This window comes from Hoplias malabaricus, chromosome 1 (assembly GCF_029633855.1).
Source record: "Hoplias malabaricus isolate fHopMal1 chromosome 1, fHopMal1.hap1, whole genome shotgun sequence".
Lineage (NCBI taxonomy): Eukaryota > Metazoa > Chordata > Actinopteri > Characiformes > Erythrinidae > Hoplias > Hoplias malabaricus.
Window position 1 is genome coordinate 30,839,674 of NC_089800.1, and position 21,250 is coordinate 30,860,923.

General features: G+C 41.8%; 1 protein-coding gene across 1 annotated transcript in view; it reads left to right on the forward strand.

Annotated features, from left to right (window-relative positions):
- Nucleotides 1–3,625: 3,625 nt before the first annotated feature.
- Nucleotides 3,626–21,250, forward strand: part of myo7bb (myosin VIIBb) — a 36,221-nt gene continuing 18,596 nt past the window's right edge. The window contains exons 1-20 of the mRNA XM_066677811.1: nt 3,626–3,643; nt 4,665–4,766; nt 4,989–5,141; nt 5,945–6,129; nt 6,598–6,719; nt 7,075–7,217; nt 7,310–7,423; nt 8,201–8,354; nt 10,263–10,339; nt 11,375–11,494; nt 11,719–11,858; nt 12,529–12,739; nt 13,167–13,302; nt 14,295–14,479; nt 15,888–16,028; nt 16,130–16,288; nt 17,577–17,669; nt 19,412–19,506; nt 19,671–19,755; nt 20,082–20,300. Of these exons, the coding sequence (XP_066533908.1) occupies nt 3,626–3,643; nt 4,665–4,766; nt 4,989–5,141; nt 5,945–6,129; nt 6,598–6,719; nt 7,075–7,217; nt 7,310–7,423; nt 8,201–8,354; nt 10,263–10,339; nt 11,375–11,494; nt 11,719–11,858; nt 12,529–12,739; nt 13,167–13,302; nt 14,295–14,479; nt 15,888–16,028; nt 16,130–16,288; nt 17,577–17,669; nt 19,412–19,506; nt 19,671–19,755; nt 20,082–20,300 (2,652 nt within the window). The remainder of the gene's footprint in view (nt 3,644–4,664; nt 4,767–4,988; nt 5,142–5,944; nt 6,130–6,597; nt 6,720–7,074; nt 7,218–7,309; nt 7,424–8,200; nt 8,355–10,262; nt 10,340–11,374; nt 11,495–11,718; nt 11,859–12,528; nt 12,740–13,166; nt 13,303–14,294; nt 14,480–15,887; nt 16,029–16,129; nt 16,289–17,576; nt 17,670–19,411; nt 19,507–19,670; nt 19,756–20,081; nt 20,301–21,250) is intronic.

Genomic DNA, 21,250 nt, shown 5'->3' on the forward strand with positions numbered 1-21,250 from the left:
CTGTACTAGGAAGAGGATGATATTGTGAAATTTAGTTTGATTATTGATTCATTTATTTTTTGTGAATTTTAATTATATTAAATACATTTTATTTAATGTTCCCCCAGGTCAGATGATATTTCGCAGACAGTGAGCATATATCTGTCCACTGGCATAAAAATGCTGGCACACCACTGACTGTAGACCACTGCTGGTCCATCATTGGACCACTCAGATTACTGTCCTGTACAGAATATAACACATTTATAATCTCCTCAAACAGATTTTACATTCACAGAGACTTTTATTCTGGAAAACAAACTAATACAAATATTACCAACAACTATGAGAAATATAATAATGAGTATAAGCCTGATATAAAATGATTATGTTGAAAATGTTGACACTGTGCTGATTAAAATTATTTTCTTATTTATAAAGAATAACAAAAAAACCTAATGAAGGAAAAAAATGTAAACTGGACTGTGAATGGAAAAGTGTTAAAATGTGGCATTTTGTCTAAAATTCTGTTTAATCAACAGTGGTCCGCCCAGAAAACACTGTGCAAAAAACTAGTGGACCTCCAACTTTGTCCTCAGTGGGACAGCAGTGGTCTGCCGTCTCCTTGCTCTCAGGGTTTTAACGTCTTTCCGATATTACGCACATTTTAAGCGTTTTAAGGAGCAGGTGTAAATTTCATTCATAACTATGAACATTTTGAGAATACGAACATTATGAAGGATCCGGATATTTATGAAAAAATGTGATTTAGAACATTTTTCCGCAAATTCGTTCTGCTCGCGCTTCATAAATGAGGCCCAACGTGTGTTTGGACTGTGGCTGTAACCAGAGCAACTGGAGGAGACCCACACAAACACAGGAAGAACATACACACTCCTCACAGACGGTGACCAGGAACGAGGGTTCCACTCAGGACTCTGAGAACCTGCAGAGCCACCGCGCTGCCCTAGTCTTATTAATAAATGTTTAAAGGGAGCTGTCTCTGTGTTACAGTAATGTCCCTGGAGCTAGGAATGTAACTCAGGGGCGGAGGCTCATGCTAAGATAAGGCGTCTATCTGAGGGTGGGACCTGCTCTTATGTAAATCTTCGTCCACAGTCCCTTCAGGTTTATTGTTTCTAGAAACTCATCCGTGACCTGCCTTGAGATAACCACCACAAGGAAGGAGTGCACTCCCTGATTCACAGCTGTGATACTTTTAGTTCGTTCACTCTGGTTTCCTGGTCAGCCGTTCTTATGAACAAATATAACTGCCATAAAAACTGAAAACCTGCCAGAAAAACTGCCATAACATTAAAACCCTCTGTGTTCCTACACTCACTGTCAGCTCCACAGACAATGCATTTCTACAATTGCCCATTGTCAGAACCCTCACAGAGCAGGTGTGATGTGGGTGGTGGATTATTCAAAGTGCTGCAGTGACACAGACCTGGTGGTGGTGTGTTAGTGTGTATTGTGCTGGTACAAGTGGATCAGACACAGCAGTGCTGCTGAAGTTTTTAAAATCTGTGTCCACTCACTGTTCACTCTGTTAGACCTACCTTGTTGGTTCACCTTGTAGATATAAAGTCAGTGATAGTAGCTCCGCTGTCGCTGCACAGTGTGTGTTGGTCATCCTCTAGTCTTTCATCAGTGGACACAGGGTACTGTCGGCTGGATGTATGTGGTTGGTGGACTATTCTCAGTTCAGCAGCACTGCTGTGTCTGATCCACTCGTACCAGCACAACACACACTAACACACTATCACTGCGTCACTGCAGCGCCGAGAATGATCCACCAACCAAATCACACTTGCTCTGTGGGGGTCCTGAGGGAAATTGAAGAACAGTGGCTATTGGAGTATGCAGAATGACAGGCTAAGGACTAATTTATGCATTTTAAACATATATTTTAACCTGCCATTTGCTTATATTAGTTGTAGACATACAGTATGTTTTTAAGCATTTTTTGTAACATATAATTGTAATTCAAAATTCAAACATTTGTCATTTGTTTTATAACTTGTGTAGTACTAAAAATATCCAATCCAGTCTAGTCCAGTAACACTCTTAACACTCCAGCGCCGTCCACTCTGCTTCACTCCACTCCACTCTGCTCCAGTCCAGTAACACTCCAGTGCAGTCCAGTCCAGTGTGCCCCACTCCTCTTCACTCCACTCCAGTCTAGTCCAATGACATGCAGTCCACTCCACGATCTCTAACATTAATACCCCAGTCTTTAAATCGTCTAAACCAAAACTCGCATGTAATTTTGAGTACAGTATTATCCCCAAGAACAGAACAAATCCATCACATGTTTCTGCAGCACTTTTTTCCTAATGGAGCTCATAACAAACGCAGCAACCAATAAATTCTTCACTCAACGTTTTCACACTACTTGATGCATAGGTTATTTTTTGTTTAATAAAATCAACACCATCATTTGTAATCCTACACAACAGTTACCATAAAATGACAAAAGAACAGGAGAATGAATTTTGAATTTCAATTATATATTTCACAAAAAAGCTTTAAAATATTAATGACTGATATAAGTGGACTGTTTAATCTTATCTCTTTGGGACTATCTCCTGACAATGAAGTGTGGTCTCTTTCATTAACAGAGGTTTGATTAAGGCTGTCCTTGGTGTCTCCTGAACTACTGCTGCTCTCAGTTCATAAACTCAGCTGGGTTTGCATCTAACCTTCTGTTTCTGAGCTTTACTGCTTAATTACCTCTTCACCTACAATGACTGAACTGGAGACTCCCCAGATGCAAAGGGTCCAAAGGGCCACGTTCTGAAACAGCAAGGAATGAGCTTTTATTAGACGGAAATATGGGATCAGTGTCCCTCCACTGTCTGAAATGAACTTCCTTCATGGTTTACAGCCAGGGAGCCTTAAGGTTAGAGAAGAGGGCAGAAAAAATTCATCCACCCTCTGGAGTACCCTTGAGCAAGACATCTAACCCCCAAATTGCTCCCTGGGTGCTGTGTGTGTGTTTTCACTGTGCCTGGTGTGTGAAGAATTGCTCACGAGTGTGTGATTTTGTGTTCAGTACCATGAATGAGTTAAATCCAGAGAAGCAATTTCCCTATGGCATAAATAAAGTCACGCCTCTTCTTCTAAAGTTCCCTTCCTTTAGTCCAGAGCTGTTATATTTCCTCAGATCTGGGGTTGTATTAAACAGGTTTCTGTTCCTGACAGTAAACTCCTGCTGTGAGGACAGTTGGGGTTTTATTGAAGCCGTAGTGGCCTTGTTCCTGAGCTCAGAGCACAGAATTATCATTGTCAAGCTTTGTCTTCCACGCTTCTTCACTTGGGTTTTGCAACATCATCTCGCACGCCAGAGCAAAGTCAAAGTGCCATAAAGGGACACGTGTGTGTTTCCTTATTCTCGTCACTCGCCTGGCTGCTGTTTGGTGAAAATTAATCAGGCCTGGGCGGCTTTCCTCTTGCAAACTTGCTGTTGTTAGGAGCCATCTTACATTTAGATGTGTCTCCTCCTGTACGGAGAATGATCTGAATAGCACTTTTACTGTGCGGAAAAAGACTCTGTGTTTGTTATTTCTATGATCGTCCTGGACTTCTGAAGCTGAATTCTAATCAGATTTTGTTGGAAGAAGAGGATCAAGGGATTGTCTTCATGGTGGTCCTGACTAAGGTGTGTAATGTTGGTGTTTGTAACGCTCTAGTTTTAGGCAATACTACCAATAGAATCCAGCCATAACATTATCTCTTTTCTCAGCTCCACTGATCATAAAGGAGCACTTTGGAGTTCTACAATTACAGACCGTAGTCTATATGTTGCTCTGCATACTTTGTTTGCCCCCTTTCATCCTGTTCTTCAACGTTCAGGACCCCCAGAGGGCAGGTCTGCTCTGGGTGGTGGATCATTCTCAACGCTGCTTTGACACTGTGGTGGTGGTGATGGTATGTCAGTGTATGTTGCGGTAGTACGAGTGGATCAGACACAGCAGTGCTGCTGGAGTTTTTAAACCCTTTATCAACTCTATTAGACACACCACCCACTTTGGTTTACCTTGTAAATACAAAGCCGTCAGTGGACACTATATGCTGGATGTTTTTGGTTGGTGACATAGGGGTTTAAAGCCTCCAGCAGCACTGCTGTGTCTGATCCACTTGTAATAGCATATCAGTGTCACTGACCCATGAACCAAATAATAGCCTTCCTGTTTAGTGGTGGTCCTGAGCATTGAAGTACAGGGGAAAAGGGGGAAACAAATTATGCAGAGCAACAGACCGACAACTCTGTAATTATAGAAACCTATATGGTCAATGGAGCTGAGAGTGGCTCTAAAAGTTTCATTTGGTATCAGGTGTAGCCACCAAGTGGCACCTGGAAAGCCGCCCTGATGGTTTTCTAGAAGTGTCTAATGGTCGGCTCTGATAGACTGATTGCTGATGTGTTTAATAGCAAAGCTGAGTCTGATCCTACACACAGCTGGTGCTTCTCTAATGCAATTTAAATGTGTTCTACTGGAAGCTGGTGGTCTCGAATGGTAAACATTAAGCTAATTCTCAGTAAGAATCACAATCATCAGGTCCTAATGGCATTTTTATTAGTGTAGGACGAGTGCAAATAAAGGGGCCTTTTATGTGCTCTGTGTTTAATAATAATATATAATAATCAATAGTGTGATTGTGATCTGTGTTGATTTTAGGGGGATTATGTGTGGGTGGACTCCAGCACTGGGGTCCCGATCGGAGCCAGGGTTAAAGCCACAGATGGAGAACAGCTGCGCCTCGTGGATGATGAAGGGAAGGTAAGAACAATAGTGAGATAATGTCACTTTACATCTTAAATAAAAGGGATCTTAGCCTGGGTAGGATTGGACTGGACAGGCATAGACTGAAATTTACTGGACACCCCCACCCAGCATTGTTCTGTGTAGCAGAAGTGTCCCAACATGTAGTACAAACACTTCTCAGAGGAATAAAAGTTGTTACCAGCTCTAACAAGCATTTATGTCTCTGTGTATTTCCAGGAGCTGTGTATGTCCAAGGGTCAGCAGGCATCTGTCAGACAGATGCACCCCACCTCTGTGGAGGGAGTGGATGACATGATTAAACTGGGAGACCTGACCGAAGCTGGTGTTCTGAGGAACTTACTGATCCGGCACAAACAGGGAATCATTTACGTAAGCACACGTCATTTCAGAGAGTTCAGAGAGCTCGCATTCCTCTGGAGCTCTGTGTAGATCTACACTTAAAGACTGTAGTGCACGTGTTGCACTGCTTACTATATTACCACCCTTTAACCTTTTTCAATGCTCTCCAATGCTCAGAGCAGGTATAATTTGGTGGTGGATCATTCTCAGCGCAGCAGTGACACTGACGTTGTGGTGGTGTGTTAGTGTGTGTTGTTCTGGTATGAGTGGATCAGACACAGCAGAGCTGCTGGAGTTTTTAAACCCCTCAGTCCACCAAACAAAAACATCCAGCTGACAGCATCCTGTGTCCACTGATGAAGGACTAGAAGACAACCAACACACACTGTGCAACGACGGATGACCAACTGTCTCTGACTTTACATCTACAAGGTGGACCAAAAAGTTAGGTGCGTTTAACTGCGTGGGTAGTGAGTTGACACAGGGTTTAAGAACTCCAGCCGTGCTGCTGTGTTTGATCCACTCGTACCAGCACAACACAAACTTATACACCATCACCACGTCAGTGTCACTGCTCTGTGGGGGTCCTGAGCATTGAGGAACAGGGTAAAAGGGGACTGACAAAGTGTGCAGAGCAACAGAAAGTTTCTCTTGTGGTCAGTGGAGCTGAGAGAATGAACAGTGAATGTAGAAACAAGGAGATGGTGTTAATGTTATGGTGATGCTGATTGGTGCATACAGCCAGGCAACAGAGAGTGAAGCAGAGATTACCTGTGAGTCAGAAGGGCCTTTTGCTTTGAGTGTTATTACAGTGTGTTATGGGTTTGTTCCAGACCTACATAGGCTCCGTGCTGGTGGCCGTTAACCCATACCAGCTACTGCCGATCTACACTGCAGATCAGGTGCATATGTATCACGGCCGCAGACTTGGAGAACTGACCCCTCACGTTTTTGCCATCGCAGACTCCTGTTACTACAACCTCCGCCGCAACCAGTGCAGCCAATGCTGCATCATCAGGTCAGCTGCAGCTGCTTCTGTACAGCTTGGTAATGATAGACAGTGGTGGATAACACTGCTGCCCCTGCCTCGCATGCTAGGTCAGGGTCATTTTTTTGATATATGTCTAACAGACATATATATTATAATTTAAATCTTTAAATAGAAGAAACAAAAATTACATTTGCTTATATATTATTTTAACTACAGTTCAACTACATTTTGCCCCCAAATAGACACCCAATTTTGTCTGGAGACTTGCCAATAAATTTCCATGAATATTACTAACTTAACCTTAACCTTTATATTTGAACCCAACCCTAACCTTAATCTAAACCCAAATTTAAAACCTGTCTTCAGCTTAAATTGTAATGGTTTGCATTGTGGAGACCTGCTGGAGTGTTCATGAAACATGTTTACAGTTCACTTGCTTATCAGACACCTTCATGTTTCTTTCTGTGTCTATATTTACATGTCATCTTACTGCAGCGGGGAGTCGGGAGCAGGTAAAACTGAGAGCACCAAGCTGATTCTGCAGTTTCTGGCTGCTGTGAGTGGTCAGCATTCCTGGATTGAACAGCAGATCCTTCAGGCCAACCCCATTCTGGAAGGTAACACAGTTTTCACTCACATTAACCAGATCCAAAAGCTAGTGGTAGTTTGTTCACCCTTGGCTGCACTAACTGCCTCAATCTCGCAATTGTAAAGTCTCTGCACTTGACGTCAGAAACTCATTTATTGCTTTTTCTGGTTTTATCCCATGTTTTCTGACTTAGGCAGTGCAGAGAAAACTGACAGGGTGGTCTTGTTTCACAGTGTGTGTGTTGGTGGGCTCCAGATTCACCCATTAACGTGCACATGCATGTCTCTAATATGTCTCTAAGCTGAAACCACTCCACTGTTTGAGCGTGTTCTATCAGAGTGTAGATATAGAAGTCTAGCCTGGGTTTTTTTTGCCTTTCACAGCTTTTGGCAACGCCAAAACTACCCGCAATGACAACTCCAGCCGCTTCGGGAAGTACGTGGAGATATTCTTTAATAAACAGGGCATCATTGAAGGAGCCCACATGGAGCAGTACCTGCTGGAGAAGTCACGGGTGTGCCACCAGGTGAGCCCACGGGGCCGTTGCTTTGAGAGTTAAGAGTAACCCTAGAGGACAGATAAATTGATGACTTTCTCTCTGCTGTTCTATTCCCAAAGGCCAAGATGGAGAGGAACTACCACATTTTTTATTGCCTGTTATCGGGAATGCCAAAGCAGCAGAAAAACACCTTGTTACTGGGAGATTCCACACAGTTCAACTATCTTACCCAGGTCTGTCAGTGAGTCCCCTGAATGTGTTTACATTACAGATAATCATACAAGTTAAAAAAAGCAAAGATAAGGATGAAGCACTTAGAGAAACTGAATGAATAAATGAATGTATGACATTGAACCTGCCCAAAGGAAAATTTTATTGCTCTGCAATGGCTCCGGAGACATAATGGCAGCTATCCTAAAATTCCTTAGGAGAAAATAAATGAGTCAAGAAAGAGATAAAGGAATAAAGGAGAGATAAGTGAGTGAGTAGTGTTCATCTGGCAAATCTGAGCACATTTTGTGGCTTCACTGAGAAACTACAGAGACATTAAGGGGATCTCCATTTTTTTGTTATTTCTTTCCTCAAAGCTGTGCTGCTGTTTATTGTTGGAGGTTTCATATATCATTACTGCCTTATAACAGAGCCCCAGGTCTGAGACGAGCATTTACAGGGCATTAACAGCTTCCCTAAAGCAGTGGCTGAGGTTGCATGTTATAAAGAACCAATCAGATCTGAGATCTGTGGACATTTACATAAACAGAACCAAAGTTATAAAGGCACAGTAATTAAATCAGCTTGTTAAACTCTGAGAGATAAAGAGAGGCTGGAAAAAACACTGTGTGACAATGCATTTGGACATTTTATGTTGTATTAAACATTAACCCCAGGATGTGTTGCTGCCATGTGACTCCAGGTGGGGTTTCAACCAACAGAAGATAAATGATTGAATTAATAATGCAATGAAATAAAATCTTGTTCGCTGTTTTGAAAGCCTCTTTCTGACGTTCCAGGGCGACTGTGTTGTGTGTGACGGACAGGACGATGCGGATGAATTTAGCCGAATCCGCACAGCTCTCAAGGTCCTGACCTTCACAGAGAAGGAGAGCTGGGACATTTTCTGTTTACTAGCAGCCATTCTGCACATGGGCAACATCAGCTTTGAAGGTAGGACTCAGACTAAAACAAAAGGAGATGTACAGCATCGGTGTCCAAAACAGCCATGTACGAGGGTACAAGGGTAATGTTACACAAGGGAAACAGTACTGTACAGAAGTCTTAGGCACCTAAGATAATTATATATATATATATATATATATATATATATATATATATATATATATATATATATATATATATATATTTTTTAAACTAATGCCTTCTCAGTAAGCATGGTATAAAGCAATATATAATCACAGTAAATACAAAAAAGTAATAAATATTAAACAAAAAAGAAATATAAGATCTTTTTTTTCTTTCTATAAAGTAGTAGGTGTGAGTGAGATTGAAGAACAATGTTTTGTTCACATTCTCAATGATTGAATGAATTTGTTAAATAAACAGCACACGTCATTTAAAATCATTATTTATTAACCACTAAAACTTGGTATTGAATGATAACCTCAAATAATAGGGACTCCATGAGGAGAGATTTGGAAATATTTAACCAACACATTCACGCACTGAATATCACACTCATTGGAATAATGTTATTTGGATTTATTCTAATGTCAGGATTTATTTGTTGTTTGATTGTTTTATACAGAAAATCAACACTTATTGCTCAGATAAATAGCAGATAGAAATCCCTTTTTAAATCTCATAATCTCTGGTGCCTAAATCTTTTGCACAGTACTGTATTTCAAATCAGTCTGACCCACAGACACACACATTAACAAGACTATACACCAACACACACACACACACACACACACACACATTAACAAGACTATACACCACCACCACACAAACACATGCTAACAATACTAAACACCACGCACAAACACACACCCACACACACACCCACACACACACATGCTAACAAGACTAAAAACCACACACACACACACACTAACAAGACTAAACACCACCACACACACACTAACAAGATTAAACACCAGCACTACACAAACACATGCTCACAACGCTAAACACAACCAGGCACATGCTAACAAGACTAAATACCACACACACACACACACACACACACACACACACGCGCGCTAACAAGACTAAACACCACACACACACGCACACGTTAACAAGGCTGAACACCACCAAACACATGCTAATAAGATTAAACACCAGCACTACACAAAGACATGCTCACAAGGATAAACACCAGCAGGCACATGCTAACAAGACTAAACACCACACACACACACACACACATGCTAAAAAGACTAAACAACACACACACACACACACGTTACCAAGGCTAAACACCACCACACAAACACATGCTCACAAGGCTAAACACCACCACACACGTGCTAACAAGATTAAACACCAGCACTACACAAACACATGCTCACAACGCTAAACACAACCAGGCACATGCTAACAAGACTAAATACCACACACACACACACACACACACACACATGCTAACAAGACTAAACACCACACACACACACACATGCTAACAAGACTAAACACCACACACACACGCACACGTTAACAAGGCTAAACACCACCACACAAACACATGCTCACAAGGCTAAACACCACCACACACGTGCTAACAAGATTAAACACCAGCACTACACAAACACATGCTCAAAAGGCTAAACACCACCACACACACACTAACAAGATTAAACATCACCACCACACAAACACATGCTCACAAGGCTAAACACCACAACACACATGCTAACAAGACTAAACACCACCACCACACAAACGCATCTATGCACAATTTCCCGCTCCCCTGGTGCCCACCATTATGGGTGTGAATATTTACTCACTGCTGGAGAACTTGTGTGTGTGTGTGTGTGTGTGTGTGTGTTTTATATTGTGTATATATATATTGTCATATTGTATATAACGTTGTATATGTGTGATCTTTTACAGCCGGCACAGTGAATAACATGGACAGCTGCGACGTCATGTCATCAGATCATTTCACAGTGGCGGCCAAATTGTTGGAGGTAACAAGTGCATCTTTCTGGCTTTCCTTTTATGGCAGTACTACAGTTTATTTAGTTATTATTTGTGTAGTGTAGTGTAGAGGATAACCCTGCTGCCATCTAAAGTTCAGATCCCAGCTAAGACAAGAGCTACACTCTATTAGACTCGCCTACTTCGTTGGTCTCCCTTGTAGATATATGCACAGAATTTGTTGGCTGTCTTAGTCCTTCATCAATGGACACAGGACGCTGTCAGCTGGATGTCTTTGGTTGGTATTCTCAGTCCAGCAGTGACACTGAGGGGTTTCAAAACTCCATCACTACTGCTGTGTCTGATGCACTCATACCAGTGATGTTTGATACCACCGATTTACTTTCCAATCCTATACTAAGTAAAATTCAGGCTTGTATCAGCGATACTGATCCAATACCAATACTTTGTGCAAATACACCTAGTCCCAGACAGCGAGCATATATTTCGGTCCACTGCATGTTGAAGCATGTATTTATTTCGTTACTCATTTCATAACCATACTTATTCATTTGAACAACTCTAACAGTAACAGTGCTTAGTGCCAATTAAGCTCCACATTTTCTTCCTCTGTACCTGGATAGTGCCTGCCTGCAGTACAGACAGAGCTGAAATAACTCCATGCGGTTACGCCTTATGCACTTACCCAGGCCTAAGAAAAAGTAGTTCCCATCAACCATGTATCATTTAGACAAGATCTCAATAGTTTAGTTACTTTCCACTGTGTTCCTGTTAATGATACACATTACCTCAAATGACTGAAGTATCAAAAGTATCGATATTTTGATTTGCGAATCGATTTAGAGCATAAAGATCTGGTATCAGAGTTATCGATATTTCAGTATTTATCCACACATCACTAGCTTGTACCATCTCAGCACACACTAACACACCACCACCACGTCAGTGTTAGTGTCTTAGTGTTGAGAGAATGGACAGTGAATGTAGAAATGATGACAAACCGTAAAGGACTGCTGAGCTCTAATGTATCTGTTTTCGTCATGTTTGTCTCTGCTCTTCTTCAGGTCGATAAATCCACTCTGGATTCGAGTCTGACCCAGCGCACCTTCGTGGCCAACCGAGAGCGACTGACAAAGCCTCTGAGCTCAGAGCAGGCCATGGACTGCAGGGACGCTCTGGCAAAGGTGATCTTTTCCGTCCTCTTCAATCCAGAATGGCATTACTCACATTTTATATAGGAAGGGGACAGACATGAACACCACAGTTAAGGCTTCTCTAATCACTTCATACCGGCGTCCCAAGGGGTCAGCACAGTTCTGGGATTAGTTTAGAATTTCTGGACCTGAATTTGCCTTCTCTGCTGGTTGTTTGTTAAGCTCCGTGTTATTGTGTGTGTACTTTATTTAAGGCCATCTACACCAGACTGTTCATGTGGATTTTTGGGAAGATCAACAGCGCCATCCATAAACCTTCAAGTGATGCCTCATACACTCCAAAGTCCATTGGTCTGCTTGACATTTTTGGCTTTGAGAATTTCGAAAAGAACAGGTATTAAAATATACAATACAAAAGGTGCAAAAATAAAACCAAACGAAACCCTTTCACACATCAACCAAATATAAGAATTTGAGAGAGAAAAGCCAAAGAATTTAATCTCAGGTTGTGATCATGTTTCTTATCAATCAGTATTTTGAACCCTGTGTTGGCTGCAGTTACACTGCCCACTCTCTCGCTTGCACTGCCTGACTTTGTTTGCAGTTCTGACATAGAACTGGGGATGGTGCATCTCCATTGGCTAAAAATGTCTGGGTGACAACTCATTGCCTCCTGATGAAATACGATCTTTTGCTGCGCTAGAAAATATCTGGAGCACAGAGATGTCACTCATTAGCCAGCGCAAGACATAACCTGCCCAGAACTGCAGAGCAGAGGCATCATCACAGCCCACAATGAGTTACAGTCTGACCATTCAGAAACACAGACATTTTTTGTCTAAAAACAAATGTTATTGTTTGATTTTATTTGGCACATATTCGATTTCATATAAACAGGGTGTGACATCAACACAGAGATGTCACAGAAATTATGGAAATGTCTGCAATGTTGGTTACTCTATTTACATAAAAATTTAATATTAATATGTGTGTATCTCTATGTGTGTGTGTGTGTGTGTGTGTGTGTGTGTGTGTGTGTGTGTGTGTGTGTGTGTATTGCCCAGTTTTGAGCAGCTCTGTATTAACTACGCCAACGAGCAGCTGCAGCAGTTCTTTGTGGGGCACATATTTAAACTGGAGCAGGAGGAATACCTCAAAGAAGGAATCAAATGGAAAAACATCTCCTTTACTGACAACCAGCGAACACTGGACCTTCTGGCTCTAAAACCGCTCAACGTCCTGGCTCTGATTGACGAGGAGAGCCACTTCCCCAAGGCCAGTCAATGTCCGGCATATCAAACAGATCTTTACATGTATACATTCCTTAATCCTGATGGAAACCGAACTATAGTCATTCCAATAAAAGTGTAGAAATTCATTCATTAGTTTTCTGTAAGCGCTTCATCTTGCTCAGGGTTGCAGTGTGGCAGTTTCAAACACTGCACTCATGCCCTCACCCAAGCACTCATGCCCTCACACACACATGTGGACAGTTTCAAACACTCACTCACTCACACCCACACTCGCACCTGTGGACAGTTTCACACACTCACACACTCGCACCTGTGGACAGTTTCATAGCGTTACTGTACCATGCCATCATTGAAATATATGAGTTAGAACAGTGGTTCTCTTCAGGAATCCAGACTGACCCCTTAGGTCTCGATGCAGAGGGTGAAATATGTCTGTTTTCATTGTTTAGGGCACAGATGCGACAATGCTGAACAAAATCAACCAGGTGCACAGCAGGAGCAAGATTTACATCATCTCCAGGAGCAACCACAGCAAGCAGTTTGGCATCCAGCACTTTGCTGGGGTGGTCTACTATGACTGCAAAGGTACAGTGAAACCTTTACTTACGAGTGAATCAACTTACGAAATTACGAACCGTCACTCGGTTGATTATTATTTTCTTTCTTTTGCTTTATGATGCAAGCCGAGATCTGAGTTATGAACAAGCGAGTTTACGCCACTGTGTAGCCCATTGAGCATTCAGTTCACTTGGTTACCTTGCCGTTCAAGCATCTTTGTCATATCGCTGCTTTTGTAGCATTAAGTGTGTGTAAGTTAAAAAAGAAAAACTCCCCTAACCTCCTCCTCTAGCATCTTTGTCTGATCTTCAAGGTAAATACACTTAATAGAACCAGTTAATACCTTTACATTCTCGTTTATTATGTTTTTATATTATTTGTCATTTATAACGTACATTTTCTTATTTAAAAACATGTAACAAAAATGGGTGTGGTTTTTGGGGGGCTGGAACTGATTAATAGCATTTCAGTTCACTTTAAAGGGGAAATTTAATTTCATATATGAGCAAATTGAGTTAAACTCGTAAGTCAAGGTATTGCTTTACTCAGTATTTAATTACATTAATCTAGAGGCATAAAAGTGATAATACTCTTTTTAATATCTTACTGACTGAGCCATATTTCAGTATGTAGACACACTAACAGCAATACAAAATTAATTAATGTACAAAGCTGTTAAAAGCTATTGCACAGCTTTGGTAATAATCTCTGACTGCCTCTAACTTTAACAGCCTCTTATGCAAGGCCTGTATTTACACTTCATGGTGAAATAATTATTGTCTGATGTTAGATTTTTAATAATTAAATTATGACACCACATTGGCAAGGCAAGTGTATTTTATAGTATATGTCATAAACACTGGGTGTTCAGAGTGCTTTACAAAATTAAAGACAAAGAAACAACAGTAGGCAAAAATAAAGTCGAAAAAGCTGCATGTTAAAAAGTCAAAAAATGGTAGCAGTTTTTAGTGCATAGTTTCCACATAGTGTATGTTTCTAGAGATCATCTGTTTCCTCAGGTTTCCTGGAGAAGAACAGAGATGCCCTGAGCATGGACATCATCTCCCTGATCCAGAAGTCATCCAGCAAGCTGCTAAAACTGATCTTTCAGAAAGAGCTGAGCGCCTGTGCCTCGGCCAAACCTGCCAACAACAACAACAACACCAACAGCAGAGTCCTTATCACCCCCAAGAGCTCATTACGGGTATTGTGCTTTAACATAGTAAAATAAAAAAAAAACATGCTGAACTAAGTTTAAAATATGCACGCAATATATACCAATCATTAAGACATATTATGTGTTCAGAGTTGTTTACACATTAAGTCGTTCAATATTCACTATATTGCATTTGCTGCTTAGTGAACTCATTAGAGGACGAGCAAAAGACTGGACGCTCCGTTCTAAAATATCTGTGACTGGGATGTTTACACACCAAATTTGAGCTCCCAAATTGGTCAACTGTATGCCTCCAAAAGTTTGAGTCTGTATGTGAAGTAACTCAATAAGTTGGCACTGTCACTTCACTGATAGTTTTTATGTATATAAATAACAATGCTATGTTCAGTTATACAGTATATCAGATATTGCAAATCTGATAGTGGCAATCAACTCTGTGTCTTCATTTATATGCTACATGACCACCTTCCCATTGGGAAAAACTCAGCCTTGGCTTTCAAGATGGCAGCCATGCCCCAAACACAACTTAAGAGATAGGCCCCTCACCCATTACTTGCTATTCAGATATGCCATATTCCCTTTCGTTTCTGAAATAAAAAGGTGTCCTGAGACTTTTGACTTGCTCTCTATAATGAAAGATTACAGCTATCACCCTCTCTTTCTGGAGAAGAGAATGTGATAAACCTTTAAGTAACACAACTGGACTTTAATACCACTTCTGTACCTTTTAAAGGTACTTTACACTGTTTGTACCTTATAATGACCAGTAATATACCTCTACTGTATCTCTTTTCTGAGAGATACAGTAGATACAACATTTGTTGTATCTCTCTATATATTGGAGGTTCTAGCTCACATCGTCTTGTTGAAGCATACCATTGAGCTTGTGAACAATGCTACAAAATGACACTATATAGTTCACTATTTCTGTTATAGGGAGCGGTTACGAATGCAGCTAGTTTTCCTTGTAGGATGACCAGCTGGTCCCCACAATGTAATTATTACATTTTAAGATGAAGAAAGGTTTTACCTTTAGGGTTAAGCTAAGTTTTAGAGTTAAGCTTGTTGAAGTATTTAGGAAAAAGTTAATGGTATGTCTCCACAAAATGAATGGAAATCCATGTAATGATGCCAAAAATCACAGATATAGATATAGTGTGTGTGTGTTTTCACTGTTACAAGATTAAAAATCCAAATGTTGTTGTAGTGCTGTGCAATGATGATGAAAAAAAACATACTCTTTTACTAATACTATTTTATAAAATAAAATAATAATACTATTTTATAAAGCGATAATAGGTACTTTATGGCTTTGTAAACATGTTCACATCCAACACATTCTCAGCTGAAATGAATTGGTTATTTAGCTGCCCGTTGCCCTGGACAAACAGTGAATGATTAAAGATAAATGAAGTGTGTTCCTCTCTTCCTGCAGCAGGGGAACGAGTCTCGGAGGCAGGTGTCCACTCTGAGCAGTCAGTTCAGACACTCTCTGGACACTCTGTTGAAGGCGCTCTCTCTGTGTGAGCCTTTCTTTATCCGCTGCTTCAAACCCAATGACAACAAGCAGTCCATGGTATTATCAGCTTCCTCCATTATCAAACACCGCCATTCCTCTCTCCATTCTCCTGTTCGGTCTCTGTAGCCCTCTGTCCACTCTCTGTGTCTGTGTTTCAGTCGTTTGACCGTGAGTTGTGTATGCAGCAGCTGCGTTACTCCGGGATGCTGGAGACCATCAAAATCCGCAAGTCTGGATATCCCATCCGCCACAGATTCAAGGAGTTTCTGGCACGCTATCGTGTTTTATTGAAAACCACAGACTGCGACCCTAACAAAGTAAGGAACTGTACCAGTGATTGTAACAGGGGTGTTACTATACCACATATTGTACTGAGCGCACTGCACATCAGTCATAGGGGCACATAAACATAGCAAAAAGTAAGGAAATTTGTATTTAGTAAATTATTTCTTTGTTGTAACAATGCTTCTCTGCAATAACTCTTATACCATTGGAAAACCTTTAAATTTCCCTTTTAAATGGGGCCACATTTGTGTGGAACATGTATTTGTGGGATGAGCAGTAGAGCCGAGTATGAGGGTTGCAACCCATGTAAAATTTGCAAAATCCTCTCTGCCAATGCTCCACAGCTTATTTTATGTGATGGTGTGGGGCAGCATCTCCCTCACTGGAAAAACAAGGCTTTTCATCACTGGAGATAATCTCAATGCAGATATCGAGATGAAATTCTGCAACCAGCGGCAATCTCATATCTCCACAGTCTGAGACAGAACTATATCCTCCAAGATGACACCTCTCTCCCCCACAGAGCGGGGTTTATCAGAGACTACCTCCAGAATTTGGGAGTGGGGAGGATGGAATGGCCTGCCAGTGTCGTGATCTCAACCCCATCGAACACTTGTGGGATCAGCTTGGGCGTGCTCTTTCGTGCCAGAGTCACCAACAACCACGTTGGCTGACTTGTGTCAAATGCGGGTTGGAGAATGGGATGCCATCCCACAGCAGTGTGTGACCAGGCTGGTGACCAGCATGAGGTGGTGGTGCCAGGCTGCTGTGTATGGTTCTTCCACATGCTGCTGAGGCTCCTGTTTGTTAAATGAAAAAAAAATTGTTAAATTGCCAATATGTCTCAATATATACTTCAATCATCCAGTCACCAAACACCAAGCAAGTCAATGGCAGAATAAGCTGTTTAGAATTGGCAGAGAGAATTTGGCAAATTTTTCATGGGCACAACCCACATACTCAGCTCTCCTGCTCATCCCACAAATGCATGTTCCTTACAAATGTGGCACCATTTAAAAGGGAAATTAACAGACTTTCTAATTGTATATGACTTATTGCCTTACCATTATTTTCTTTAAGCAGGGAATTTGATTTAGTGGTGTATTATATATTTTTGTAAACAATAGTTGTTACCTGTCTGTTATGTAGCTGTTACGTAACTTACTTTGAAATATTTATGAATGTCAGTGCAATACAAACTAAACAAACTAGTCTGGCTCTGACTGAAAGCTTTAAGTATCAGAAAGATTGTTGAAAGATATGGCTGAAGTATCTGACCTGATGGAGCTGGTGAATGATATGAGAGTGTGTGATTTACAGGAAAAAGCAGCCGACTGCTGTGATGCCATCTGCAGGGCTGTTATTCAGGACGAAAATGACTGGAGAATCGGAAAAACCAAAATCTTTCTCAAGGTATTTACATTTATCAGCTCTTATATTTTGAGTAAAATGACTGCTACAGATTCACTGAGAAACCAATGTGAAACTGTGTTTGGTGTTTGATTCCTTTTTTCTGTACGACACTGGATGTCAAATGTGTGTGTGTTTGTGAATGTGTTTGTGTGGTCAGTACCATGGATGGGTTAAATGCAGAGACTCAGACCCTGATTACACCTGGTCACTTAATGTGATTAGTATCTGGATGGTATAATTGTAACCACATGCGTTTACACTTGGTATTCAAATAGGTGTCTGGTTACTCTGACTGAAACCCCATTGCTGTTTAGGAAGGAATATGCAAATCCGCATGTTACCTGGCAACCAGTTGTTTATCCGTTCGGCTTCTTCCTGTGCTGTGCTAAAGATGGTTGCTGCCTCGGAATTCATCATTTAAATGCCGTCGTGCATTTATTCCAACTTAAAAGAGAGGTTTAACAGTTCTACCTAGCAGTCAGTGCTAGGTAGAACGTGACTATTTAGACATTGCAGCAATAGCAAACACCACCACGGTTTTCTGCAGGTTGGTTTGTACATTAATGTCTGTCCATATTAGTATTAAGCATTTTGTTTTATCTGATCCCCAACTATCAAACAAAGATCATGCGCTCAGTGACGCACCGGTGTGTACCGGGAGGGGTTTGGATTGTACCGGGAGGGGTTTGGAGTGTACCAGGAGGGGTTTGGAGTGTACCAGGAGGGGTTTGGTGTGTACCAGGAGGGGTTTGGAGTGTACCAGGAGGGGTTTGGGGTTTACTGGGAGGGGTTTGGAGTGTACCAGGAGGGGTTTGGAGTGTACCAGGAGGGGTTTGGAGTGTACCAGGAGGGGTTTGGGGTGTACCAGGAGGGGTTTGGGGTGTACCAGGAGGGGTTTGGGGTGTACCAGGAGGGGTTTGGAGTGTACCAGGAGGGGTTTGGAGTGTACCAGGAGGGGTTTGGAGTGTACCAGGAGGGGTTTGGGGTGTACCAGGAGGGGTTTGGGGTGTACCAGGAGGGGTTTGGGGTGTACCAGGAGGGGTTTGGAGTGTACCAGGAGGGGTTTGGAGTGTACCAGGAGGGGTTTGGAGTGTACCAGGAGGGGTTTGGGGTGTACCAGGAGGGGTTTGGGGTGTACCAGGAGGGGTTTGGAGTGTACCAGGAGGGGTTTGGAGTGTACCAGGAGGGGTTTGGGGTGTACCAGGAGGGGTTTGGAGTGTACCAGGAGGGGTTTGGGGTTTACTGGGAGGGGTTTGGAGTGTACCGGGAGGGGTTTGGAGTGTACCGGGAGGGGTTTGGAGTGTACCGGGAGGGGTTTGGAGTGTACCAGGAGGGGTTTGGGGTGTACCAGGAGGGGTTTGGGGTGTACTGGGAGGAGTTTGGGGTGTACTTTTGGATTGTACTTTCTTCTTCTCTTCTTTATCCTAATGCTTTTCTTCTTTTTCTATTTCGTCTTCATTTACTCTTCTTTTTATTTCTCTGTTCTACCCTTTCTTCTTGCCCATTCTCTATTTCTTCCTATTGCTTTTCTTCTTCTTTTTCCAAAAAACTGAATGCGATGGATACATTATCTAGTACCTTCTCAAAAGAACAGAACTGAAGCGAAGGGGCCCCACATCTCTGGCTTGTATTGTGTAGATTTGTATTCATGAGTTTTCTTGTTGTGAATAGTTGTCCCTGTATGTGTTTTTGTGTTACATGGGGGTCTCAGTGGTCTCCTTGTTTTGTTTCTGTTTTCTCAGGATTATCACGACTCCTTCCTGGAGCTGGAGAGAGAGAGAGAGCTCAACAAGAAGGCTCTTATCATCCAGAGAGTGATGCTGGGCCATAGAGACAGGTGCAGTGCTATTTATTGGTCCTACTCTCTGTTAATCCGCTATATCTCCATCCAGCCATCCTTCCATTCATCCATCTATGCTGTCCTCAAACGCTTAGGCCTAGTCCCACTCTCTCCATTCTATATGGTGGTGTGTGTCTGACTTGCTCTCTGTTTCTGTGCAGGAGGGATTTTCTGAGAAAGAGGAGTGCGGTTCAGACAGTGCAAAAACACTGGAGAGGTCACAGAGATCGGGCCGAGTTCAGGAAGGTAACAAAAACCCTTCAACCTCTTCTTTAAAATCTTTGAAATCATTTGTTCATCTGTTCATCCATTCATAAATACATACTTACATACAGTACATACGTTTATCTACCTACCCAGCCATCCATGCTTTATTCATCCACCCATTAATTCATCTTTCATTATGTTCCACCCATCTATCATTCAGTCACCAATTCAGCTAATCCATCCTTTGACTTACACATTCATCAATCTATTCATCCATCCATTCATCCTGTGTAAAGTCGTAGTGACAGTAAACATGGATGTGATCTGAGTGACCGCAGTGTTCCTCGTCTCCTGTCTGTCCTCAGCTGCGGCAGGGTTTACTGCGGCTGCAGGCTGCAGTGCACGGTCGGCGGGACGTCCTGCAGTATCTGTGCAGACGAGCGGCTGCCATCACTCTGCAGGCACAGACCCGCAGCTTTCTCGGCAGAAAGGAGTTTAATCGCAAACGAGCTGCAGTCGTCCTGCTGCAGTCGCACACCCGAGGATTGCTGGCCAGGAGACGGGTCCAAAGACTGCGGGACCAAGTTAGTGATCTCTTCTCTTCTCTTCTCTTCTCTTCTCTTCCTCTTTTGTCCTCAGTTCTCTTCTCTTCTCTCTTTTGTTCTCCTCTCTTCTCTACTCTACTCTTCTCTCTTCTCTATTCTTCTCTTCTCTTCTCTGCTTCTCTCTTCTCTTTTCTCCTCTTCTCTACTCTATTCTTCTCCTCTCTTTTGTTCTCCTTTCTTCTTTACTCTTCTCCTCTCTTTTGCTTTTCTCTCTCCTATATTCTGCTCCTTCTCTTCTCTTCTTTTCTCTACTTTTTCTCTTCTTTTCTCTTCTTTTTCTACTCTTCTCCTCTTTCTTTATTGCTTCTCTTCTCTTTTCTGTTCATTCTCCTCACTTCTCTTCTTTTCTCCTCTACACTTCTCTACTTTTCCCTTCTCTACTCTACTTTTCTCTTCTCTTCTATTTGCCTCTCTTTTCTCTTCTCTACTCTACTCTTTGTTTTTAATGTCTTTTTCTCTTGTTTCCAATTTCTACTTTTCTCTACTCTTCTCCTCTTTGCTTCTCTTCTCCCCTCTTCAGCACTCTGCTCCTTCTTCTCTCTTCTCTTCTTTTCTCCTCTCCTCTCTTCTCCACACTTCTCATCTCTTCACCTGTCTTATGCTCTTTGCTCCTTCTCCTCTCTTCTCTTCTTTTCTCCCCTCTTCTGCTTTTCTGTTTTCTACTCTATTCCTCTCTTTATTTCTGTTGTCTTATTTCTTTTCTAGTTTCTCTTTTTTCTCATTCACTTTTCTTCATTTATTTTCATTTCTGTTCTTCTGCTGTTTTCTCCTCTCTTCTCAAGTAATTATTAGCAAACAGAGGATTCCTTATTGATTATTTATAATCGCAGGTGCCCTTCACAGGGACGACCATGTTTAAAACAGTATTAGACAGCATACAGACTCTCAGTTAATAACATGAAAAGGAATTATTGGAAAAGATGACCCAT